Genomic DNA, 23,908 nt, shown 5'->3' on the forward strand with positions numbered 1-23,908 from the left:
TATAGCTGCCATATAAACCGATCTGGGATCTTGACTTCTTGAGCCTCTAGAGGTCGCAATTATTATCCGATTTGCCTGAAATTTTGTACAACGGATCCTCTCATGACCATCAACATACGTGTTTATTATGGTCTGAATCGGTCTATAGCCCGATACAGCTCTCATATAAATCGATCTCTCTATTTTACTTCTTGAGCCCCCAAAGGACGCAATTCCAATTCGAATTGGCTGACATTTTACACAGGTCTCCAACATATAATTCAATTGTGGTCTAAACCGGATCATATCTTGATATCGCTCTAATAGCAGAGCAAATCTTTTCTTATATCATTTTTTGCCTAAGAAGAGATGTCGGGAAAATAACTCGACAAATGCGTTCCATGGTGGAGGGTATATAAGATTCGGCCCGGCCGAACATAGCACGCTTTTACTTGTTTTTCGATTTTCTCCCACTGTGCACTGCCAGTGGACTCTATGGCCATATAAATATTAAATTTCAAGGGTCGTATTCGCCCGGCAGTCTGTTATTAAGAATCCGATATGAAGTAAATTAGAGTGGATAAACATTTCTGCCCCGTGAATTTTGGATAGCAAATTCGAATTCTAGTTCCAAATATCTTTTATTAGAGTCCCATATTGTTTCGCCGGGTAAACGTGTCCACTTGGGGCCTTATGGGATGGGGCAGCCTCCATATGTTTCGACTCAAATTTTGGTGTAAGATTCGTACACCCGAAAGCGTTTCATTTTAATATAAAACAGTCCGAGTTGGTCTAGTTGTATGCTCGGCGGATTTTTAAGGAGTGGGTGTGACATTCAGATATTTGGAACCAATATCTAATACCATTTTCGCACTTTGCTCTCAAATACCTTGAGAGACCCATCCCGCCTCTTAACCCCAACTAAAATTTTTGCGTCAGGTTCATGGTTGTGGGTGACAAAACAGATCTAAATAAAAATTCACTTAAATCTCAGCATCCATCTTCGACATTCACATGAATATTTCTTTAAAATTTTTACAAAATTAAAAATTTTAATAAAAACATTGCTAAGAATCAAAATCATTATTAAGAATCATATCGTTTGTGTAGATTGGTTATTAGCCATAAAATCCAACTTGTGTCTTATTATTTACAAGTATTTTCGATGGAATTTTCAATTGGTAAATAAACTGGCCATATTTGAAACGTGCCCACTCAAAATCCACACAAAATCAATAAGATTATCTAAGAATGACCATCCATGTGCAGCTGGTGCTGCTGCTGCTGCAAATACGAATATTAAAGCCATAACGATTTTCAGGAATTCTCCTTCAGCATTTCAGCTCAAAACCCCATATTGCCCAGCAATAAATTGCTGCTATTTTATCTAAGAATTTATATGAAATTGTTTTTATTAATAAAAATCACCCCCAAGGCAATCATTGGCTTTCCGGACCGATTGCCTTGTAGAAAAACACAACGCCTTTGCTTATTTAAAGCTGAGTACTTATTTGTCAACGACAACTACAAGTCATGACTTGCCAAAGCCAGCGCTAGCTAAGATGTGAAGGCGAGGGAAACTTTTCATCTTCATATTTCATAAATATGAGATTATTGTGTGTCAGATGTGTCTTTTGTCTTAGGTCGTTGGTTTTATGTATCCAATTCATAGCATTTTATATTTTCCATCATGAAAACACTACGCTCTCACATGAGTGCAAGGATCATCAGTAGCAGCCATAGACAAAGTGAGTATTAATCATTCGCCTGGAGTTTAGGTACCCACACAGATACACAGCGATTGCTTGTAAACCACTTACCCGTTAGAAAGGATAAACGTCGCATTGCCGGAAAGGGATGGTAGCCGGATGTGTCCAGAATATCTAATTGATAAACTTCATTGCGTATACGATACAATTTACGATGGAAATCCTCAATGGTTGGCGTATAGGCTTCTTCGAAACGATTGCCCAGAAAACGTGCCACTATCGATGATTTGCCGGCACGTGAAGATCTGCAAAGAAAAACAAAACAAAACAAAACAATTAAAAGAGAAAAGAAAGTAATATTTAACAAATATAATGATGAACGTCAAGAAATGCATTACATGGTGGGATTATCAAATTCATGTATGCATCTTAACGATGGTCACAGGCCACATCGTAAAAAGAAGAAAGCATGACTTACAGACTCATACTTACAGGCAAACTTTTATTCGAACCCCCCAGATTGATGTGTAACATGTCGACGATATGTACAAAAAATTGATGGACGACGATATGCACATAGAACTGATGGATGTACCCGTCAATCACCATAGACCACAGAACTTATGTTAGTCTCAAAGTTTAACTATGCTCTGCTGCTATTTTCTTGAAATTTGTGCGGAATGTTACTTTGAGTCACGGTTAAAATCTCAAACTTGAACTTCAGAACAGGATATTGGAAGGAGCTGATCAATAACAAAGCTGGAACCCCCTGGTGGCTCTATACCGGATGTAAGGACAGGTTTGAAAGCGATACTGAAGTGCCATCAAGTTTGCGATCAGCCTGAATGAAAGAGCCGGGTATTGCCACTGTTCAATTCTGAATACTATAGATGTGGAGGGTAAATGCAAATTTTGCCCATGAACATTCCACTAAGGAACAGGGGCAAACTTCTCGCATATCAATGAGTGCAGTCCGATTCAAGTTTAAGCTTAATGATAAGGGGCCTCCTTTTTGTAGCCGAGTCCGAACGGCGAGCCGCAGTGCGACACCTCTTTATAGAGAAGTTTTTACATGGCATAGTACCTCACAAATGTCGCCAGCATTAGGAGAGGAAAACCACCAGTGGAATCTTTTTTCTGATGGTCTCGCCAGGATTCGAACCCAGGCGTTCAACTGCATAGGCGGACATGCTAACCTCTACGCTACGGTGGCCTCCATGTGGAGGGTAGACCAAGGAATATCTCAGATTACTGGGCATTCGCTTTCCCAAAAACGATCACAGAGAGACTGTTGCTGTGTTTGAGGGCGATGAGGCCTCGTTCCTTACTAATTGCTCCAAATGGACACAGGTACGGGTTTGGAGTCGACTCCAACGTATAGGTATGTCATTAAGATTGCCGGATGTGTGTACGGTATTTCAATTTGAGGTCTGTGCCGTTACGATAGCCACTAGTAAATGGGGAAAATATACAAATGCAACCCGTAAGGAAAGGCAAGAGTCGGTCGGTGCAGCCACATTTTCATGTGGAGGTGGCTATCCTTACCAAGCTCCTGTAGGTGAATAAACTCGTTCCGACCCAAAGGACCGATCGCCGTGGGAACAAGGTGGCGCCAATAACACGCCTTGTCATATCGAGCATCATAGGCCGGTGCCGCCCGGCCTCTCACTCTCCACTGTAATAACAATGGTTGACAAATGGCAACATTATTGCAAATTACCCAAAATTTTAGGAATATATAAAGGGTGATTTTTTAAGATCTATAGGAAAGTATTTAAAAAAACACACACATATAAAATTCAGAAAAATGCATGCAATCTTTAATTGAATTGATAGTACGGTCCATTTCATTTAATATTTGAAACTCATTTCATGCAAATATTGACCGTGACTGCGCCGCAATGGGTCTATCCGCGTTAAATGGTCCTTATATTGCAAATTGGCAATATAAGGACCATTCAACGGGCTCGGAGAACATGTTGTCTTGCCATAGGCGGAACGATGAGGACCACGCCTACTAGGGTACTGGAGAATTTTCTAGATATCCGACCCATTGACATACAGATTAAGTGTAAGGCAGCCATTGCGGCTTTGAGATTTAATGAGGTGAGAGAATGTATTGAGGATAGGAGCAGCTCACACCATCGCGGTATAGTCGAGGCGACGACAGGAAGCCTGGAAGGAAGGGAAGAGGTCTCCGATCGGATACCTGAGACGATACTCGAGTGCACGGCACTGCTGTCAGCGGCACAATCTTGGTCTGACGGAACCCTAGTATTGCCATCCGGAAGATCATGTTACACGGATGGATCAAAGCTAGAGGACAGAATGGGCCTGGTGGTATACTTTGAGAAACCAGGGACTGAGATCTGTCATCCGGAAGATAATGTTAAATGGATGGATCAAAGCTAGAGGACAGAGTGGGCCTGGTGGTTTACTTTGAGAAACCAGGGACTGAGATCTGAGATCTGACCATAATACGGTCCTGCAGGCAGAGATCCGGGCGATCACGGAATGTGTGAGGTGGTGTGGTGCTAACGCGAGGACGTCGAGTGTGAACATCTTTACTGACAGTAAAATGGCCAAAAGGGCAATAACAACCAGGACGTTAAGGTCACGAACAGTCTTGCAGTGTAAGAAGGAGATTAACGTCTTCTCTGAGGATGTCACAATCCGCATCGTTTGGGTTCCGGACCCGAAGCTTTTTTGGTCAATGCAGTCCGAGTTAAGCGCGTGGGCGACGAATGCTCCAGGAAAATTTTGGAACAGCGAAACAGTTAGTAGGACGGCGAAAAGCTTATGCGGTGAGCCGGATAATAAGAGGACGAGGCTATTACTGAAAGGAATTAAAAGGGTGGTCAGTATAACTTTTGGTATCATAACGGAACACATAGTACTAAGAGGTCACATGTAGGGAAGATTATGAGACGTTGAAGCATTTCCTATGTCACAGCCCGACTTTCGCAGCCAAAAGACACAGGTACTTAAGCGGGCACACATTACCAGACATGAGCCAACTTTGGGGAGTGTTATGGAAAACAGTTAACGATTTTGTAGTAGCACGGAATTCCTAACTTAAAATTTTCTTTTTCGAGGTTACTTTTTATTAGTTTCTACAGCGCATAAAAAGCCTTTTACTGGCTTTGGTGTATCATCATAGTGGAATGGGGCGAATTAATATTCACACCCTCTTTTGAACCTAACCTGGGGATAAGAGAAATACGATGACGATGAGGAGACGAGTTTTTCTGGGATCTGGAAAATGTTGGAGAAGTATCTCTGAGAATTGCATTGAGAGTTACACAAATACGACCTCCACCATGATTACATAAACCGACAGGCGGACAAGCGGTTCAAAAAGTATATGCAGACAGAGGGACATTGAATAAATTTCTGTTCCAAAGTTCAACGAAATCGGATGATAAATGTGTATTTTATGGTCCCGGGACACAAAATCGAAAGAACGGTCTATATGATTGCAGTATCCAAATATGGTCTGATTTGGATTATATTCGGTACGGCCTTTGAGAGGTGTAATATAATTCATTGACCCAAATTTTAGCACAATCGGCTGAAAAATACGTAGGTCTTTTGTAGGCTAAAATCACTTATCGGGAGATCGGTTTATATGGCAGCTATACGAGCATAACTGATTTAGTCCATATTTGGCATGATTGGGGAGAGGCCCAGCACAAGTCTTTGTTTAAAATTTGAGGGAAATAGGACAGAAAACCATTATTTTGTGGTCTCAGGAAGTAAAATCGGAAAATCGGTCAATGTAGGACCTACTTAAAAACGTGGATCTATATGCTCAGCTTTTGGTCCTTAGTCTTCGATAATTATAAAATGTATGTATGCCAAGTTTCATCCACCTATGTTAACCACTTATTTTTTTGGCTAACTTAACTATGAAATCACGACTCTATGGGTCGCCCCGAAAGAATTGGAATTCATTAAGTTCACGGATGGCAATTTTCTGGACTTCACTTACTTCGCAATGGCACGGCACCCAAATAATGCGCTTCGTGCCATTCTCCGACCGTTCTGGTTGTTACAGCCCCGATGGCCAGTTATCTGTCCGTAAACCTGTTCACACTCGACGTCCTCGCGTTAGCACCACGCATTCTCCGATTGCCTGGATATGTCGACAATTTATATCAGTCCCTGGGCTCTCAAGCTTTAATCTATCCATGAAGCATGAAATTCCAAACGCAAATACTAGAATTTCCGCCAATCAAAGAGTGTGCCGCTGGAAGCAATGCCTAGCACTTGACCCAAGTCGATCTTGGCCAAAATCAGTCTATTACCCGATATAGCTCCCAAGTAAACCGGTCTCCCGATTCAACTTCTTGAGCCTTAATCGGTCGCAATTATTACCCGATTTGTCTGAAATTTTGCATTATGACATCTGTTAAGAGACTTAACGACTACCAGAAGTATGGTCCAAATCGGTTTATAAGCTGATATAGCATCTATATAAACCAATCTCCTGATTTAATATCATAAGCCTCCAGAGTGTGCAATTATTATCCGATTTGGCTGAAATTTTGCACAATGACTACGACTCTCAAAAATTTCACCAAATATCGTCCAAATCGGTATATAACACGCTATAGCTACCATATAAACCATATACTTGATTTGAGTTCTTAGCCTATAGAAGGCTTTTACTTTAACTTAAGACTTAATCCATGAATTGTGTGTTTCCGTTTTACTGATTTCCGGTGTTTATGTTAAGTTTTGGGTTTTGGTGTATTCTGGGGACTATAGTAGAATTTTCAGTCAAACATTTTTGCAGAATATTTTGATATGCTAGAATCTCAATTTAAAGGAGTTTTTAACCGTGTTTCAAAAAAGGGGTCGAAAAATCATTATTTACAAAATAATCCAAAATATTGAATTGGTGCAAGTTCGTGCAGCTGAAATTTAGCTTTTTTGATTCAGGACACATTACTGAAGAACACTGGAAAAGAATAAGAGTGGCTCAATTGGGCCCTATTTAGATTCACTTCGCTGGAAATTTAAATTTTGACAGATATTGCTTTTTTTGCCTCCTATTTAAAACTAACGGAGGTAGCCATATGTGCATATCTTTGACGCCTTGTAGTTGACAAATGAGCTTTCAGTTATGTCCTCTTTATGAACTTATTCTATTTTGTTACCCCAATTGAAAACAAATCGATTTTGCTTACATAAACAAAATATTTCAATTTTTGGGAAAAAATATGTGTTTTTGTTACAAAATCATCGCACGAAAACATCGTTTAGTTGAAGGGGGACTTCAAATATATATTTTTTAAATCTTCTTATTTGAAGGGGTTTCTTTAAAAGATTAGTAAAAAATTTCATAACAATTTTCATTTTCGATTTTTGCCCACCGGGGGAACACTGTGCGTCGGTGGCCTGCACATTGCGACACTATATTTAGCCTTTTTAAAGAGTTTTACTACACTTATATATTCTAAAGAGCGACTATATCAAAAATCCAATGTTGTCAACTCAATACAATTCCAAAAAGAATTTTTGTTTCCTCCTTAGATGGTTCTTATGTTATAACCCTTTATTTATGTTCATTATGTTCTAAGTCTCGGCATGGGTTAATGGCTCCCACCCTAGATTATTACCTATTAAACATTCTGTTAATTAAATGTAAAGACGTGATTAAATCCCTTCTCTCTTCTAAAGTCATAAGACGGAGTCTTATTTGGAGTTATGCATGTCAAGCTTGATTAACGAACAAAATTTTATAGCATGTATGTATGTTATCCTATTATGTAATTGTGCGTGGTTTTTGTTTCAGTGAGTACATGACAACGAAAAATGTACCTTCAATATGTGAAAGTTAATTGCCTCCAAGGGACTTCTGGAGCTAAATGAACAACAACAAGTAAAAGCGTGCTATGTTCGACCGGGCCGAATCTTGGGAATCCACCACCATGGATTATGCTAAAAATGTATACAAAATAAATTAAGTTGTAGGGCATAATTTTATTCTACATATCAAACTTCTGTGAAACCAAAAAAAAATTAAAGATTCTAGGAACAGAACAAGGATGATCGAGAGACCGGTTTATATGCGAGCTATATCGGGTTATAGACTGATTTTGACACAGTTATTGGAAGTCGTAACAAAACTTTGCATGCAAAATTTCAGCCTATTCGGACAAAAATTGCGGCTTGTAAGGACTCAAGAAGTCAAATCGGGAGATCGGTTTATATAGGAGCTCTATCAAGATCGAATTGGGCCGTACTTGGCACAGTTATTTGAAGCCATAACAAAAAACAACATGGCAAATTTCAGCCAAATCGGACAAAAATTGCGGCTGTAAGGGCTCAAGAATCAAATCGGGAGATCGGTTTATATGGACCGTACTTGGCACAGTTGTTGGAAATCATAACATAACACTGCATGCAAAATTTCAGCCAAATGGGACAAAAATTGTGACTTCCAGGCGCTCAAGAAGTCAAATCGGGAGATCGGTTTGTATGGAAGCTATATCAGGTTTTAGACCAATTTGGACCGTAATAGGCAGAGTTGTTGGTAGTCATAACAAAACACTACATGCTCATTTTCAGCCAAATCGGACAAAAATTGCGGCTTGTAAGGGCCCAAGAAGTCAAATAGGGAGATCGGTTTATATGGGAGCCAAATCGGACAAAAATTGCGGCTTGTAAGGGCCCAAGAAGTTAAATCGGGAGATCGGTTTATATGGGAGCTATATCTTAATCTGAACCGATATGGCCCATTTGCAATCCCCAACGACCTACATCGAAACTAAGTGTCTGTGCAAAATTTTAAGCGGTTAGCTTTACGCGTTCGACCTCTATCGTGATTTCGAGAGACGGACGGACATGGTTAGATCGAATCAGAACGTCAAGACGATCCAGAATATATGTACTTTATGGGGTCTTAGATCAATATTTGAAGGTATTACAAATGAAATGACTAGATTAGAATACCCCTATCCTATAGTCGTGGATATGAAAATTGGACCAGGAGGTAACTACCGGATCTTAAGGATGTTGGACCCCTCTAACCCTAGGCAATATGGGTACCAAATGAAAGGTATTAAAGAGTAGATTATGAAAACGCAAAAAACAGAACTAGGGGTTGCGCCCTCTAAAGTGCATTTTTCTCTAAGTTTCGTTTGTAACTCCTCGAAATATTTCTACAATAATAAACTAGCTGAATCGGGCCCGCTCTGCTGTGACTTCTTTTACTTTATATGGAACAAAATTATACTTTAAATATTGATTTTCGACAATTAAAGAGCTTTTAGTGAATGCCATGCCCGAAAATAGTAAATGTTTTCCCCCAGACACTTAGCCCTGAATATAATTAAATTAATTTAATACCCATATTGTCATTGGGGAGCTAATCGGATGAGGCGACCCCAAAATTGGATACCAAGTTCGTTTTCTAATCCTTTGAATTGAGTCTCTTATTGCATAAGTCAGCAAATATGTCCGGTTTGGTGGTGGGCCATAAAAACAATCAACATCGAGCTCCACTCACTTTGAGCCCCAAATTGTCAAGGTGAGCAAATACGTCCTACTTGGTGGTGGGACGTCCCCTAGACAGTTGGTACCGAATGTTGATATCAGATTCGTGCTCTACTCCCAAATATCTTTTATTTGAGCCCCATATTTCAAAGTCGGCAAACATGTCCGATTTGGGGAGTGTTTTTGGGAATGAGGCGGCCACTCAGTGACTTGGCCCTGAAAATATATATCAGATTACTTTTATACTTTAAAAAAACTTTTATTTAAGCCCTATATTGCAATGGTCAGCAAATATCACCTATATTGGGGTGTTATAGGAAAAGGGTGTCCCCATAGACACTTTTCCCGAATATTGATATCAGATTTGCCAAAATTTCTATGAGATTTTTTCTACAGACTAAATTTCAATAAAAAATTTTCTAAAGACAAAATGCCAATCAAATTTTCTCCAAGGAGTAAAATGTCGATCAAATTTTTTCTAAGGACCATATTTCGATTAATTTTTTTCTAAAGACAAAATTTCCTGGACATTTTTTCTAAAGACTAAATTTCAATAAAATGTTTCAAAGACAAAATTATAACCACATTTTTGTAAAGACAAACCTTTAATCAAATATTTTCTGAAAACAAAATTTAAAAGATTTTTTTTTTGAAAAACAATGAAATTGTTTCTAATGACATGGGTTAGGTTAGGTTGAAAAGAGGGTGAAGATATTAATCCCTGTCCATGCCACTATGGACATACACCTAAGCCAGTAATCTGCTTGTTGTGCGCTCTAGAAACTCTAAAGTAACCTCTAAAAATAAAATTTTAAGTTAGGAATTCCGTGCTACTTACAAAATCCTTAATTGTTGTTCATGCCACTCCCCTAAGGTGGTTCATGTCTGGTATAGTGTCCCCACCTAAGTGCCGGTATCTGTTAGACGCGAAAGATGGGCAATAACAAAGGAAATGGTCCAACGTCACATCATCTTCCCCGCATGCCCTACACATGCTATCACTTGCCGCACCGATTTCACAAAAGTTACCTCGTAGTCCTATGTATCCCGTCATGATACCTGAAGCTATACTGACCCCCTTCTTACTTCCCGTCAGTAATAGCCTCGTCTTCTCACGATCTGGATCCCCCCATAGGATTTTCGCCGTCCTACCGACCGTTTCGCTGTTCCACAGTGTTGCGTGCGCATTCGTCGACCATGCTCGGGCGACGTCATAATTATTCCAAGATTCCGGTGTCTCCGCGAGTCCCGTCGTATCCTGTGGAAAATGGGTTTTCATCAAAAGCCTCAACACGCCCTCCATTGTCTCTGTTCTCACTCCCATGTCGTCTACTAAAGTTTCAGTTTGAACATTATCTTGGCGGCGTCATTAACACTATTGACCTGTTCGCAGAAAAGCTTCCAGGAGGCACGTTTTGCCGCTCTGGTAATCTTGTCGTATTCCTTGAGCCGTACGTAATATTTCCTTTCCTTAGATTTTCGGCTCAAGGAATACGACAAGATTTTCATTAAAATTGAATATTTTTAAGCTAATCTATTTTAATTTCTTTTTTCTTTCAAAATGCTTTGTAACAAATTTAAGTGAAATTTAATATTAAAGCATCCCTGTGGTCTGTGACACATCTTATGTAGCTATTACAACTCGTTGGGAGGAGTGTCAAAATCATGCTGGACAAAGTCCAAAAAATTACTTCCTTATTTCTGGTGAAATGAGGATAAACGTTTGGTCTGTTCAAGCACCGACAATGAAGTCTCTGCTAAGACACAGATAAGACATTTAATTTTGCCCCGTGATTGTGTTTCGTTTTTATGTCTTCACTCCCCCTTTTATTTTTTTTTTGGTACACGTGTTACTCTCATTGCTTAATTTCATTGGATCACGGCGTTTTCCTTAGGTGGTTTTGCTATGAGCGGTGAATGGATAATTCATGTTTCGTAATGAGCAAAAAACGGGAATGTTAATTAAATCTAAACGAGAAAGAAAAACAAAAGAAGAAACAACCGCAATGACAGACGCACTTTGGATGCCGGATTATTTGTTTCGCTCCCTGTATGAAATGAATAAGACCAAATGAAATACTAATGCAGATAGTAAGATAGAACGGAGTGATAAGTTGAGAAAAGATTTTTAATAAAGTTTTTTATACCCACAACAAAGGACGTAGCAAGGATTTTAGTTGGGGGGGGGGGGAGGCATATTAGAGCTATTTACGAAAATAATGGTTATAAATAAAATATATTGATATAAAATAGATTAAATTAATATTGTGGTAGGAGGGGTGGGGGTTGCCTTCCCCCACTGCTACGCCTCTCCCCACTGCTACGCCTCTCCCCCTTGCTACGACCGTCCCCATTGCTACGCCCCTCACCTTTGCTATGCCCCTCCTTCTTGCTGCGCCCCTCTTACTTGCTACGCCCCTCCCACAACTATCGGGTACAGGTATACTAATCTAGTCATTCCGTTTGTAACACCTCAAAATAGTGATCTGGATATAGACATAGTGGTCAAGCGGATCCCAAAGGCCCTGAATGACTCGCTTGTTTTAGCAAGTGCCAAGCCAAGAGGCAAACAGAGACCGCCATGGTGGACCCCACAGCTAGTTGGTCTAAGGAAGGACTGCAGAAAACTCTTCAATAGAGCAAAAGCCACAAGAGCACCACACGATTGGGACATCTATAAGGCTGAGCCAAGAAAATATAAGGGCGAGCTTAGAAAGGATCAGAACAAATACTGGGTAGAATTCCGCAACTCCGTGGAGGATACATCTGAGGCCTCTAGGCTAAGGAAGATTCTGTCCTCGAGACTTATTACGGTGGGGTATATTCAGAAGTCAGAGAATGTATGGACAATGTCTAGTGAGGAAACACTCGAACTACTCGTTGATGCACATTTCCCGGGTAATTCTCCAACGGACAATATGGCGCCAAAAGAGGTTGTCACTGGTATGCAGTCGTCGGAGACTATTAGGGAAATTGTGTCTAAGCCGAAAATCCTTTGGGCGATAAGAAGTTTCGACTCCTTTAAGACGTCAGGCCCTGATGATGTATCACCGGTTGAATTACAAGCTGTGTCTATAGACTGGTTCCCTGGTTTAGGGAGATAAACTCTGCTTGTATCATAATGTCATATATATCTGTGAGGTGTAGGAACACGAAGGTCATATTAAGTCCGAAAGCAGGAAAATCGAAAGGCGAAAGATTTTCGTCCTATTAGTCATCCTTCATCCGTCATCCTTCATGCTGAAGACTCTTGAGAGATTGATAGAAATATATCTTAGGGCAAAGATCCCTGGAGATCGCCTGTCACGGCAGCATCATGCATATAGCAAAGACAAATCCACTGAAACAGCCCTTCACGACCTAGACGGCTACATAGAGGGTTCTCTCGCTGTCAAGGAATATACATTGGAGTGACATTGAAGGCGCCTTCAATAATATAAAACCGACCACAATCATGATGGAGTTGGGATTTTTAGGCATCAACTCTACCATAAGAAAGTTTATTATCAACTTACTTACTAAAAAATGCATTACGGCAAGCTGGGGATCTGTGGAACTAAAAAGATGGGTCAGCAGAGGAACACCTCAACGAGGTGTAGTGTCTCCTCTACTTTGGAATATAGCCATTAACTATATATTATTGTCTCTGGAAAAAAAGGCGTAAAAGTGGTCGCATATGCTGATGACGTGGCAATTACGGTTAGGGAAAAGTTTCCCAGCACTCTAAGAGATATACTTCAGGAAGTTATACGTGCAACAGAAAAGTGGGCTACAGAAATTGGTCTAGGTATAAATCCGTGCAAGACAGAATCAGTTCTTTTCAGCAGGAGATACAAGTTGCCTACGGTGGAACCTATCTTCTTCGGTGGAGAGACTGCTCCATTTACAGAAAGCGCAAAATGCCTGGGTGTTTGGCTGAACAGGAAATTGAACTTCAAATCCAACATTTTGGAAAGGGCAAGAAAGGCAACTCTTGCCCTATACACCTGCAAGAAAGCCATTGGCAAAAGTTGGGGATTTAGACAGCGCATCATGCATTGGGTATATACTGCAGTTGTCAGACCTTTAATGCTTTATGGTGTTGTGGTCTGGTGGACGGCGCTTCAGGAGTCCACCTACTGCTCAATACTTAACCGAATCCAAAAGATGGCTCGTTGTGCATCACAGCCGCACTGAGGACGACACCATCAAATGCACTGAATTTAATGCTACATCTTATGCCTCTGGACATTGGGGCTAGACAAATTGCAGCGACCACTGCCGTGAGGTTAAGGGAGCTTTCTCATTGGTCATGTGGCGGCTACGGACACTGTGTTATCTATGATACAATATCCGATGTTCCAGGCAGTCTGGATTAGACCCTACCTGAGTTGCTTTTTGATCAAAAGTACTGCACCTCTATTCCTGACAGAACGGATTGCAACTACGATATCCTTGGTAACAGAAGTTATATAGACTTCTATACGGATGGTTCCAAACTAAACAACCACGTGGGCTTTGGGGTGTACTCTAAAGATCTAGAACTGGTCAAATCGAAAAGGTTACCCGACCACTGCAGTGTGTATCAGGCGGAGATCCTTGCAATTAAGGAAGTGGTAGAATGGCTAAGATATAATGTCATTACTACGATTGGCACAAATATCTTCTCAGACAGTCAGGAAAGCCATTAAATCCCTGGAGAACGTATTTCTGAACACAAAAACCGCCGTCGACTGTCGCACATCTCTCAAGGAGGTTGAATAGTTCAAAAATCACCTTTTCTGGGTGCCGGGCCACAGAGAGGGTATGCCTCTAGCGACATGTAAGCCAAGTTTTCAGGACCAGGCCCGAATGACAACGAATGATAGATGGTCACAAGGAGGGCGGTGTGAGCATTCCAAACCTATGTGGCCTTATCTGGACTTGAAGAAGTCTACTGCTTTGCTGTCATTGGCTAGAACAGACGTCTCAGTCAGTGTGTCCGCGATGAGGATGCCGCAGAACCAATCCCTGATGATGGTATAGAATGTTTACCTCCTAGTCAGAATGAGGTCCAAGTAGTAATGACCCGACTAAAGAACAACAAGGCAGCAGGAGATGATGGGTTACCCGCTGAACTATTTAAGACCGGAGGCGACACGCTGATAAGGCGTATGCATCAGCTTATCTGTGCAATCTGGTTAGAAGAACGCATACCCGATGATTGGAACCTCAGCATACTATGTCCCGTACACAAGAAAGGAGACGGAATGTGCCAACTACAGAGGAATAAGTCTCCTCCCCATCGCATACAAGATACTCTTGAGCGTACTGTGTGAAAATTTAAAACCTAAAGTCAATGAGATAATTGGGCCCCTTTCAATGCGGCTTTAGACCTGGTAAATCCAACCTGGACCAGATATTCACACTGCGCCAAATCCTGGAAAAGACCCGAGGAGTACAAATCAACACCTGTCCTCTTTGTTGACTACAAAGTAGCCTTCGATACTCCTTTACGATCAAAGGCATTTCAAGCCATGTCTGAGTTTGGTATCCCTGCAAAATAAATAAGACTCTGCAGGATGACACTTGCTGATACGCGTTCCTCAGTAAGAATAGGAAAGAGTCTCTCCGAACCATTCAATACCAAATGAGGTTTCAGACAAGGAGACAACCTATATGACACTCTAATCACAAGAGAACACATGCTGCTCGCCTATGCCGATGACATTGAGTTTATGGGTCGGTAACCGGAAGTACCTGCTGCCTTTGAAATAAACGAAAGAGAGTCAGTGAAAAAGGGTCTGGCAGTAAATGCAGATAAGACGAAATGCACAACCCAGCAGATAAAGAAAATGGAGAAAGTTTGGAACCACAACTTTGAAGTCACTTTATCTACCTCGGCACCGCCGTAACCAAAACGAATGACACCAGTTTTGAGATAAAGCGAACTGCTACTTTGGACTAAGAAAGCAGTTTAGGAGCAAGGCCACCTCTCGACAAACAAAGATTACACTATACAAGACACTGATACTACCCGTGCTGTTATATGGTTCTGAAGCATGGGTACTTGTGAAAGCAGATAGGCAGTGCTTGGAGTATTTGAGAGAAAGATTCTTCGTAAAATATATGGATCTGTTTGCGATAATGGAGAATATAGGCGACGTATGAACCACGAGCTGTATGACGATGATAGCATAGTTACACGCATCAAAACACAACGGCTGGGAAGGTCTTGGCTAGGTCATGTTGTCAGAATGGATGAAGAAGCTCCAGCAAAGAAGTCTTTTGAAGGCAAACACGATTGTATACGCAAACCGGGAAGACCTAAAGCCCGATGGAAAGATAAAGTTGTGGGAGTCACCTTGAAACTTGGTGTCAGAGATTTTAGAATGAGCGCAGAAGATCGTGGCGCTTGGAACGATATTCTACGTTCGGCTAGTGGAACAAATATTCTGTCATAGCCAATTAAAGTAAGGTAAAGTAAGTGAGGACATCGAAAAAGAAGAGACGAGACCATAGAACACCTTCTGTGTGTGTGTGTCCCGCACTAGCAGTCAGAAGGAAGAACCTATCTGATTTAGCGGATGTGAACATTCGCAAGTTATTGGGCTTTTTAAAGCGATCTGCATGGTTCAAAGGTAGGAACTCGAAAGCAACCATCTTCGTCTGTTCCTGTGGTATCATAATGGACGGAAATGTGAGACTGATGGCAGACTGCCACTTAAACCTAACCTAACATAACCTAACCGAAGAATATATAATCTTGATCGTCTCGACATTCTGAGTCGATCTAGTCACCTCCTTCCGTCCGTCCTTCCCTTCGTCTGTCGAAATCACGTTAGTGGTTCAATGCGTGTTTTTCGGTTCAGACTTGCTTAAATTTTGCACGCAGTGTTCCGTTACGACTTCTCACTCCAGTAGTAAACATGGTCCATATCGGTTTATGAACTGATATAGCTCCCATATATACTGATCTTTCGATAAACCTTCTTCAGATTAGCCTACTTCAAGTTTATTTTGTACAAATTTTGAGGCAGAATCTATGGTGGTGGGTTTTCAAGATTCGACCTAGTTGAACTTTTTACACGCTTTTTTTATAACAAAATAAATTAATGACAAAATTTCCATAGAAATTTTCAATGTTTCCCCATGTTTCCTAAATTTCGCGCTCAAAACTATTTTTCCTTCCTCATTTACACATCCCCGCCATATCTGTTGTAACTTATCCTGTCAAGACAGGAAGAAAAGCAAATAAATATTGGCATACAATCAAATTACGTGAGCGAAATTTCTTATTAATTTTCCAATTGAATGAACTCAGCATGCATTCACCTACGTGGTGTATTTGTAAAGTAGCAATTTATATATTTCGATAGAAATTTCACAGCCAGACATATTTCATTTACTCAAGCTTCTTTCATGAATATTCAGACGTCACTGCAAGAAACTCTTCCCACTTAGACAACCACCAAGAGAAAATTCTATTTCTAATCGACTGAAAGTGGGTCATATTTGTTTTTAGATTTAAAGAAAATTAAGAAATTTAATGTGCGTAACAAATATTTTGTCATGGAAAATATACGGCATTAATTCTTTAATGTGAAAAAATTTTGAGGCCATGAATGGTTTGGAAAGCTAATGGTAGGTATTCAAAGTTTACCACCCTGTCAAAATAAAATTTAGTTTAGGGCTGTGAAATGATAAGTCCTGGCCCAATTTTGAATTTGTTGTGCCTGGAGAGTGCTTGGGAAACCGCCATTAACATAATGGAGGCTGGTCTAAGGCTAGGCTTTAGTGATAGTTTGCAATCAAACTCAATAAGGAACAATGCAGAGAGGAACTAACAAATTTAAGCTCAATGATAGGGGGAGCTTCTGTTTTATGTCGAGTGCGAACGGCGTATCACTGAAAAGTGGCATCTCTTTATTGAGAAGTCGACATGTACAAAATTGTCAAAAATCTGAAAAAAGCAAATTATAATTATATCTTCAGAAAAAATGTCTAAAATGTCACAAATTCCTTTAGGTTTTTTTGGAATTTTGTGTTTAGGGGGGTAGGGGGCCTGACTACGTCCCTGGATGGGAGTACAATAACGTCGCCATTTCGTTTGTAACACCTCGAAATATTCCTCTAAGACACTATAAAGATGTTCGTCATTACATTTTAAATCGATCATACCATGTCCGTTCTTCTGTCCGTCCGTCTGTCGAAAGCACGTTTACTTCAAAAGAACAAAGTTTGGCGCCTGAAATTTTGCATCGATACTTCTTATTAACGAAGGTCGGTCGGAATTGTAAAGGGGCCAAAAATCGGTTCATGTTTGGATACAGCTGTCATATAAACCTTTCAGCAGGTGATACTTCTTAAGCCTCTAGAGCTCATAATTCATATCCGATTTGGGTGAAAATTTGCACGGTGACTTTTCCTATGGACTTCAATACAGGCCAGGTATGCTTCTAATTGATCAAACCCAATATGGTTCCCATATAAATCGATTTCTCCAATATACGCTTTGAGCCTCTAGAGGGTGCAATTCTTATCCAAGCATATACAAAATCCATGGAGATTTCTCATTATGACCTTCCAAAATCCTTTTTTAGTTTCTGCCTCTTAAGAAAAACTGTACAGAGTACCAGAGACAAATGTGATCAATGTAGAGGGCATATAAGATTTGGTCCAGCCAAAATTAGCACGCTTTTTAATTAACGAGATTCATTCGTCCACTTTTTGCCAATTACAACCACCTTTGGATAACTTGGTACACTCAATTAAATGTGCTATTAAACACCAAATTTCCAGCAAAACTTTGTTCTATGATAGTAGAAGCCTAAATTGGCTGCCAGGAACATTCTTTCCAACAACTGTGCTAAGTATGGTTGAAATCGGTACATAACCTGATATGGCTGCCATATAAACCGATCTCGGGTCTTGACTTCTTAAGCCACTAGAGGGCGCAGTTCTTATCCGATTTGGCTGAAATTTTGCATGAGGTGTTTTATTACGACTTTGAACAACTGTGATGAGTTTGGTTGAATGAGAAAGCTCCCTTAACCTCACGGCAGTAATTGCTGCAATTTGGGCAAGAGTGGCCTTTCTTACTCTTTCCAAAATGTTGGAATTGAAGTTCAATTTCATGTCCATCAAAACACCCAGGTATTTTGCGCTTTCTGTAAATGGAACATTCTCTCCACCTAAGGAGTCAAATTTCACTGTAGGCAACTTGTATCGCCTGCTGAAAAGAACTACTTCTGTCTTGCACTGATTTATACCCAGACCACTTTCGGTAGATCTTGCCTTTACTGTTGCACATAGAGCTGCCTGTAGTATATCTCTTAGAGTGCTGGGAAACTTTTCCCTAACCGCAATTGCCACGTCATCAGCATATGCGACCACTTTTACGCCTTTTGCTTCCAGAGACAATAATATATATTTTTAATGGCTATATTTCAAAGTAGATGAGACAGTACACCTCCGTGAGGTGTTCCTCTGCTGACCCATCTTTTTAGATCCACAGCTCCCAAGCCTGCCGTAATGCATATTTTAGTAAGAAAGTTATTAATAAACTTTCTAACGGTAGAGTTAATGCCGAGAAACTCCAACTCCTTCATGATTGACATCGGTTTTACATTATTGAAAGCACCATCAATGTCAAGAAATGTTACCATTGCATATACCCTAACAGCGAGAGAACCCTCTATGTAGCCGACTAGGTCGTGAAGGGCTGTTTCAGTGGATTTGTCTTTGCTATATGCATGATGCTGCCGCGACAGGCGATCTCCAGGGATCTTTGCCCTAAGATATGTTTCTATCAACCTTTCAAGAGTCTTCAGCATAAATTTTTCGCCTTCGTGTGGTAGGATTTTCCTGCCTTCGGAATGAAAATGACCTTCGAGTCCCTCCCTCCCACAGTTATATATGACATGCTAATACAAGCAGAGTATATCTCCTTAAACCAGGGAACCAGTCTATCAGACACAGCTTGCAATTCAACCGGTGATACATCATCAGAGCCTGGCGTCTTAAAGCAGTCGAAACTTCTTATCGCCCAAAGGATTTTCGGCTTAGACACAATTTCCCTAACAGCCTCCGACGAATCCATACCAGTGACAATCTCTTCTGGTGCCATGTTGTCCGTTGGAGAATTTCCCGGAATATGTGTATCAATGAGTAGTTCTAGTGTTTTCTCACTAGACATTGTCCATACATTCTCTGACTTCTGAATATACCCCACCATAATAGGTCTCGAGGACAAAATCTTCCTTAGCCTAGAGGCCTCAGATGTATCCTCCACGGAGCTGCAGAATTCTACCCAGGATTTATTCTGAGCCTTTTTCGGCTCGCCCTTATATTTTCTTAACTCATTCGTGCTCTTGTGGTTTTTGCTCTGTTGAAAAGTTTACTGCAGTTCTTCCTGTTTGCCTCTTGGCTTGGCACTACGGCATACTGACACAAGCGAGTCATTCAGGGCCTTCGTGATCCGCTTAACCACTATATCTATATCCTCCTCAAATTTTGTTCTAAGCTAAGCACTCAGCCCAAATGTTCCAAACCCATGAGGTTCTTGTCTTACCATGCGGCTATGTCGTGTTAAATTTTCCTATCACTATTTCTTAGAATAAGCAGTTCTGCGGACCACCTTAGCTGTCGCTATGGGTTGGGCCTAGAACATGCAAACTTAAGCAAGTCATTTAGTATGTGCGTAATAAATTTTACCATTATATGAATGTCCTTCATATTGTTTCCGCATCTTTTTTTCTACAGTTTTTCCACTTAGTGGTCGTGCAAGATTTCCCAGTTAGGTATCCTTACATCGCTATTATCCGACACTAGATCATCATTTAGTACCTCTTGCTTGTTTCTGGTAATAGAGATGCTGTAATATGTTTAGTAAGATCGCTGGATTGCAATCTTCTTATACTTCGATAAACGAATAAATCGGAATTAATTAATCTCACAATGTGACGACTTCAAACTTTTGATGCCATTATGATTGGATCCAAATGCCACCGAATGTGGTATCAATCAATATTAACACAACTTGGTTTTGTAGGCTAGGTTAGGTAAAAGCACAATTGCAATTAATTGCTGTACCACACTTAAGTCGTCGGGTAACTAACTCATTTATTATTACTGTGTTGTGGGTAATAGCGACATGTCTAACTTTTTCTACTCTTACCAGTCTTGGCATGGTTAATTGCAGGCATTACCATTCACTTGAAGTTTGTTGCGTCAAGCTCATGTCTTATTCATTAATTTTTTGATTATCGCTTTACTTTTTCTTAATTACTTTGCTAATCAGTTGAGTAGCAGCAGGTTAAGACTGATTCTGTAGTCCCTTTTAAATGTCTCTGGGCACTATTTTCCCGTGCTGTTGAGCTAGGTTCGGGCTTTTTCTACTCTTGCACCATATGTTTGTATGTATGTGAGTCGGGGGTATTTTTGCTAATTCAAATAATTATTTGCTCATCATTACGGGAGGAAGCAGCAAGAAAGACGAGTAAAACAAAACTTTTACTTGTCATGAGAATGACTTTTCGTTGTGGAATATGGGACAAAATAATGTTCAACTAATTACACAAAATTGAGTTTAAAATCATCTAATTTCTGATATTTCTGTACAGTTGCTCCCAAATGCGATTAGCCCTTGGTGAAATTAGCCAAAGGTCGTTGTTAAAACAATATCAACGTATGCAGCAAATAATGATGACAGTTGTGGTTCTGGAGCATGGCCAGCTTTTCTCTAAAACCTTTTTTAATGCTGCTTAAATGGGATTATGAATTTAATCAATTTTAATGAACATTAGAAATTGAGCTAAAATAGGGTATATATATATGGACATGCTCAAGTTTTGGGCTTAGTTAAAATGGCTATTGTGGCCACTTAAGTTGCGCTGAGAAAAAAATGGAACTTTAAACAAAACAAATTTATGATCCTTAAAATATTAGGTTAGGTTGGAAGGAGGGTGCAGAGATTAATCCGCCCCATGCCACTATGGACATACACCTAAGCCAGTAATCGGCTTGTTGTGCGCTCTAAAAACTTTTGGGTTGCCCAAAAAGTAATTGCGGATTTTTTAAAAGAAAGTAAATGCATTTTTAATAAAACTTAGAATGAACTTTAATCAAATATACTTTTTTTACACTTTTTTTCTAAAGCAAGCTAAAAGTAACAGCTGATAACTGACAGAAGAAAGAATGCAATTACAGAGTCACAAGCTGTGAAAAAATTTGTCAACGCCGACTATATGAAAAATCCGCAATTACTTTTCGGGCAACCCAATATAAAGTAACCTCTAAAAAGACAATTTTAAGTTAGGAATTCCGTGCTACCTACAAAATCCTTAATTGTTTTCAATGCCACTCCCCTAAGTTGGTTCATGTCTGATATTGTGTCTCCACCTAAGTACCGGTATCTGTTGGACGCGAAAGCAGGGCAATGACAAAGGAAATGCTCCAACGTCTCATCATCTTCCCCGCATGCTCTATACATCCTATCACTTGCCGCACCGATTTTACATAAGTGAGCTCGTAGTCCTATGTGTTCCGTTATGATACCAATAGCTATACTGACCTCCTTCTTGCTTCCTTTCAGCAATAGCCTCGTCTTCTCACGATCTGGATGCCCCCATAGGTTTTTCGCCGTCCTACCGACCGTTTCGCTATTCCACAATGTTGCATGCGCATTCGTCGCCCACTCGCTTAACTAGGACTGCGTCGACCCGAAAGGCTTTGGGTTAACCAAGTTTATTGACGGCAGTTCTCTGGCCTTCACCGCCAAATCATCTGCCCTTTCACTTCCCCTTACTCCGTTATGGCCCGGCACCCAATTGATGCGGATTTTCCCATCCTCAGAGAAGGCGTTAATCTCCTTCTTACACTGCAAGACTTTTCATGACCTTACCGTCCTGGTTGTTATTGCCCTTATGGCAATTTTACTGTCGGTAAAGATGTTTAGACTCGATGTCCTCGCGTTCCGCACCACACAACATCACGCATTCCGTGATCGCCCGGATCTTCGCCTGCAGGACCGTATTATGGTCAGGCAGCCTAAAACAGATGTCAGTCCAGGGGTTTTCAATGTAAACCCCCAGGCCCACTCTATCCTCTAGCTTTGATCCATCCGTGTAACATGATCTTCCAAAATACTAAGGTTAGTAAGAATCAAATAGTGACTGTGGCTTGATTTGGCCATCAAGTTTCGAAAGGTTTGAATGTATTCATTGCTTTGGCCACATACAGACAAATTGGTTTTTTAAATTTCTTCCTGGAGAGTTTGGACCCTGAACCGAATTACTTATCTGTATCCATCGCTAAGAACTGAAGTCTAACTGTTATCCAGATTTGAGATTAGTGGCCTATATACGAAAAACGATTCACAGATTCGCCCTTTAAACCTAAAGTTGCTATTGGAAGCTGCTTCTGCGGGGAAAAACAACCTTATTGAGGGCAGTGTTGGTAGTGCACATCACCATATTTGGGGAAGATCAGGTTTTAATGAAAAGAGTGAGCCAATTATCATCAATATTTCCAATCTGACAATTTGTAATAGAGGACCTTTACTGACAGAAACATGCTGATGCACAGTGGGAGAAAATCGAAAAAATTAGTAAAAAATATGCCATGTGAGCAATATTGCAATGGTCAGCAAATCCTTCTATTTGGGTGGGGTGGCCCCATAGACACTTTTCCCGACTATTGATATTAGATTCGTGCTTTACTCTCAAAGACCTATCATTTGAGCCCCATATTGCTGTAGTCGTAAATTTTTCCTCTTTGGGGGATGTATTTGGAGAGGGGCGGCCTCCCAAACTCGTGGTCCCACATTTGGATATCAGATTTGTATTCTACACTCGAATTAATTTATTTAAGCCCCATATTGCCATGGTCAGTAAATGAGTCCTGTTTGGTGATGTTTTAGGGGAGGGGTGGACGCCCAGAAACTTGGTCCTACATTGCTATGGTCGGCAAATATGTCCGATTTAGAGGTGTTTTTGGGGTTGGGTCCGACAATTGGATATCAGATACGTTTTCTTATCCTAAATACCTTTCATTTGAGTCCCATATTGTCGTGATTGGTCTATATATGAATTTGGTAGGTTTGGGGGTTTGAAAGGTATTCTTATCCTAAATACCTTTCATTTGAGTCCCATATTGTCGTGATTGGTCTATATATGAATTTGGTAGTTTTTGGGGGTGGGGCGGCCCCTAGGTACCCCATCCGAAGTTTGGATATCAAATTTTTGTTTTTAGGTTACTATAATCGAGCACACAAAGTTTCGTTTCTGAAAATTTTGGGTAAGGGGTAGGGTTTGAGCGCTCTCTGCTGTACCTTTCGCGCTCTATTTCTTTGTTCGGGTTGGCTTTGCTATTCAAATAATTTATATCCACCAATAGATGGCGCTGAATTTGTTGTTGGTGGTGTTCGCTGTTGACTCCCACAACATTGTCATCATTTTGTCTTTTTTTTAATTCAATTTCCACTTTTGTTGGTCTATCTTATGTCACCTTTGCGCATCTTCTGCTTACCCATGGCATAAATATTGGAAAAAATTGTCAGTACTGGATATTGCTTCAATAATATTTGCGCCAACTGTGAATAATTATCCATTTAAGACTTCAGTACATAAACCTACGGCCTAGAACACTTTTTTTTTTTTTCTTTTTATACACTCCACCATAGGATGGGGGCTAAATTTATTGCTTCATTCCGTTTGTAACAAAGTAAAGGGTGATTTTTTTGAGGTTAGGATTTTCAT

General features: G+C 40.4%; 1 protein-coding gene across 1 annotated transcript in view; it reads right to left on the reverse strand.

Annotated features, from left to right (window-relative positions):
• Positions 1-23,908, reverse strand: part of LOC106091334 (GTP-binding protein Rhes) — a 64,288-nt gene that overhangs the window by 32,706 nt on the left and 7,674 nt on the right. Inside the window, exon 2 of the mRNA XM_013257823.2 lies at positions 1,800-1,993. Coding sequence (XP_013113277.1) covers positions 1,800-1,993 — 194 coding nt within the window. The remainder of the gene's footprint in view (positions 1-1,799; positions 1,994-23,908) is intronic.

The sequence above is a fragment of the Stomoxys calcitrans genome, chromosome 1 (genome assembly GCF_963082655.1).
Source record: "Stomoxys calcitrans chromosome 1, idStoCalc2.1, whole genome shotgun sequence".
NCBI lineage: Eukaryota > Metazoa > Arthropoda > Insecta > Diptera > Muscidae > Stomoxys > Stomoxys calcitrans.